The sequence below is a fragment of the Phaethon lepturus genome, unplaced genomic scaffold (genome assembly GCF_000687285.1).
Source record: "Phaethon lepturus isolate BGI_N335 unplaced genomic scaffold, ASM68728v1 scaffold22526, whole genome shotgun sequence".
In the NCBI taxonomy this organism is placed as follows: domain Eukaryota; kingdom Metazoa; phylum Chordata; class Aves; order Phaethontiformes; family Phaethontidae; genus Phaethon; species Phaethon lepturus.
The window spans coordinates 2,219-2,938 of record NW_010548570.1 but is presented as its reverse complement, the minus strand read 5'-3'; the positions used below and the strand labels follow the sequence as shown (position 1 = coordinate 2,938).

Below are 720 nucleotides of genomic sequence, written 5' to 3'. Positions count from 1 at the left end.
GGTGACATGTCACCACCCTGCCTCCCCGTCTGCAGGAACAGGAATGGGCATGCGGGGCCGTGCCTGCAGGATCCATCCCGCCCCGGCACCTGCACCGTCCACAGGTCAGAGTTCTGGAGCTCCTACCGCCTGAACATCACCGAGGTGAACCCGCTGGGATCCAGCTTCCGCCTCCTCGACATCACCATGCAGGCCATCAGTGAGTGCCCATCCGTCCGTCTGTCTGTCTCCATGTCTCTCCATCCCCCAGGCATCCAGCCCCGGGTGGCAACGGGCAGCCCAGTGCCCTCTGCCCAGCAGTCCGGCATGACGAGGGCTCCCTGTCCTCTCCCACGCAGTTAAGCCAGACCCTCCAGAGGGCTTGGTGGTAGAGCCTATCCCCCTGGCCCCACGACGACTCCATGTGAGCTGGAAGTACCCCTCCTCCTGGCCCAAGGAACCCCACTTCCAGCTTAGGTTTCGGCTCCAGTACCGGCCCGTCATCCACCGCTCCTGGTCTGTGGTAAGGAACGAGGGCTCCCTGTCCTCTCCCACGCAGTTAAGCCAGACCCTCCAGAGGGCTTGGTGGTAGAGCCTATCCCCCTGGCCCCACGACGACTCCATGTGAGCTGGAAGTACCCCTCCTCCTGGCCCAAGGAACCCCACTTCCAGCTTAGGTTTCGGCTCCAGTACCGGCCCGTCATCCACCGCTCCTGGTCTGTGGTAAGGAGTGGGGGAGAG

At 63.9% G+C, this 720-nt stretch overlaps 1 protein-coding gene across 1 annotated transcript in view; it reads left to right on the top strand.

Moving 5' to 3' along the window:
* Positions 1-6: 6 nt before the first annotated feature.
* IL11RA (interleukin 11 receptor, alpha) overlaps positions 7-720 on the top strand; it is a gene marked incomplete at its 3' end in the record, with an annotated part of 2,670 nt that continues 1,956 nt past the window's right edge. Inside the window, 2 exon segments of the mRNA XM_010290021.1 lie at positions 7-199; positions 339-502. Coding sequence (XP_010288323.1) covers positions 7-199; positions 339-502 — 357 coding nt within the window.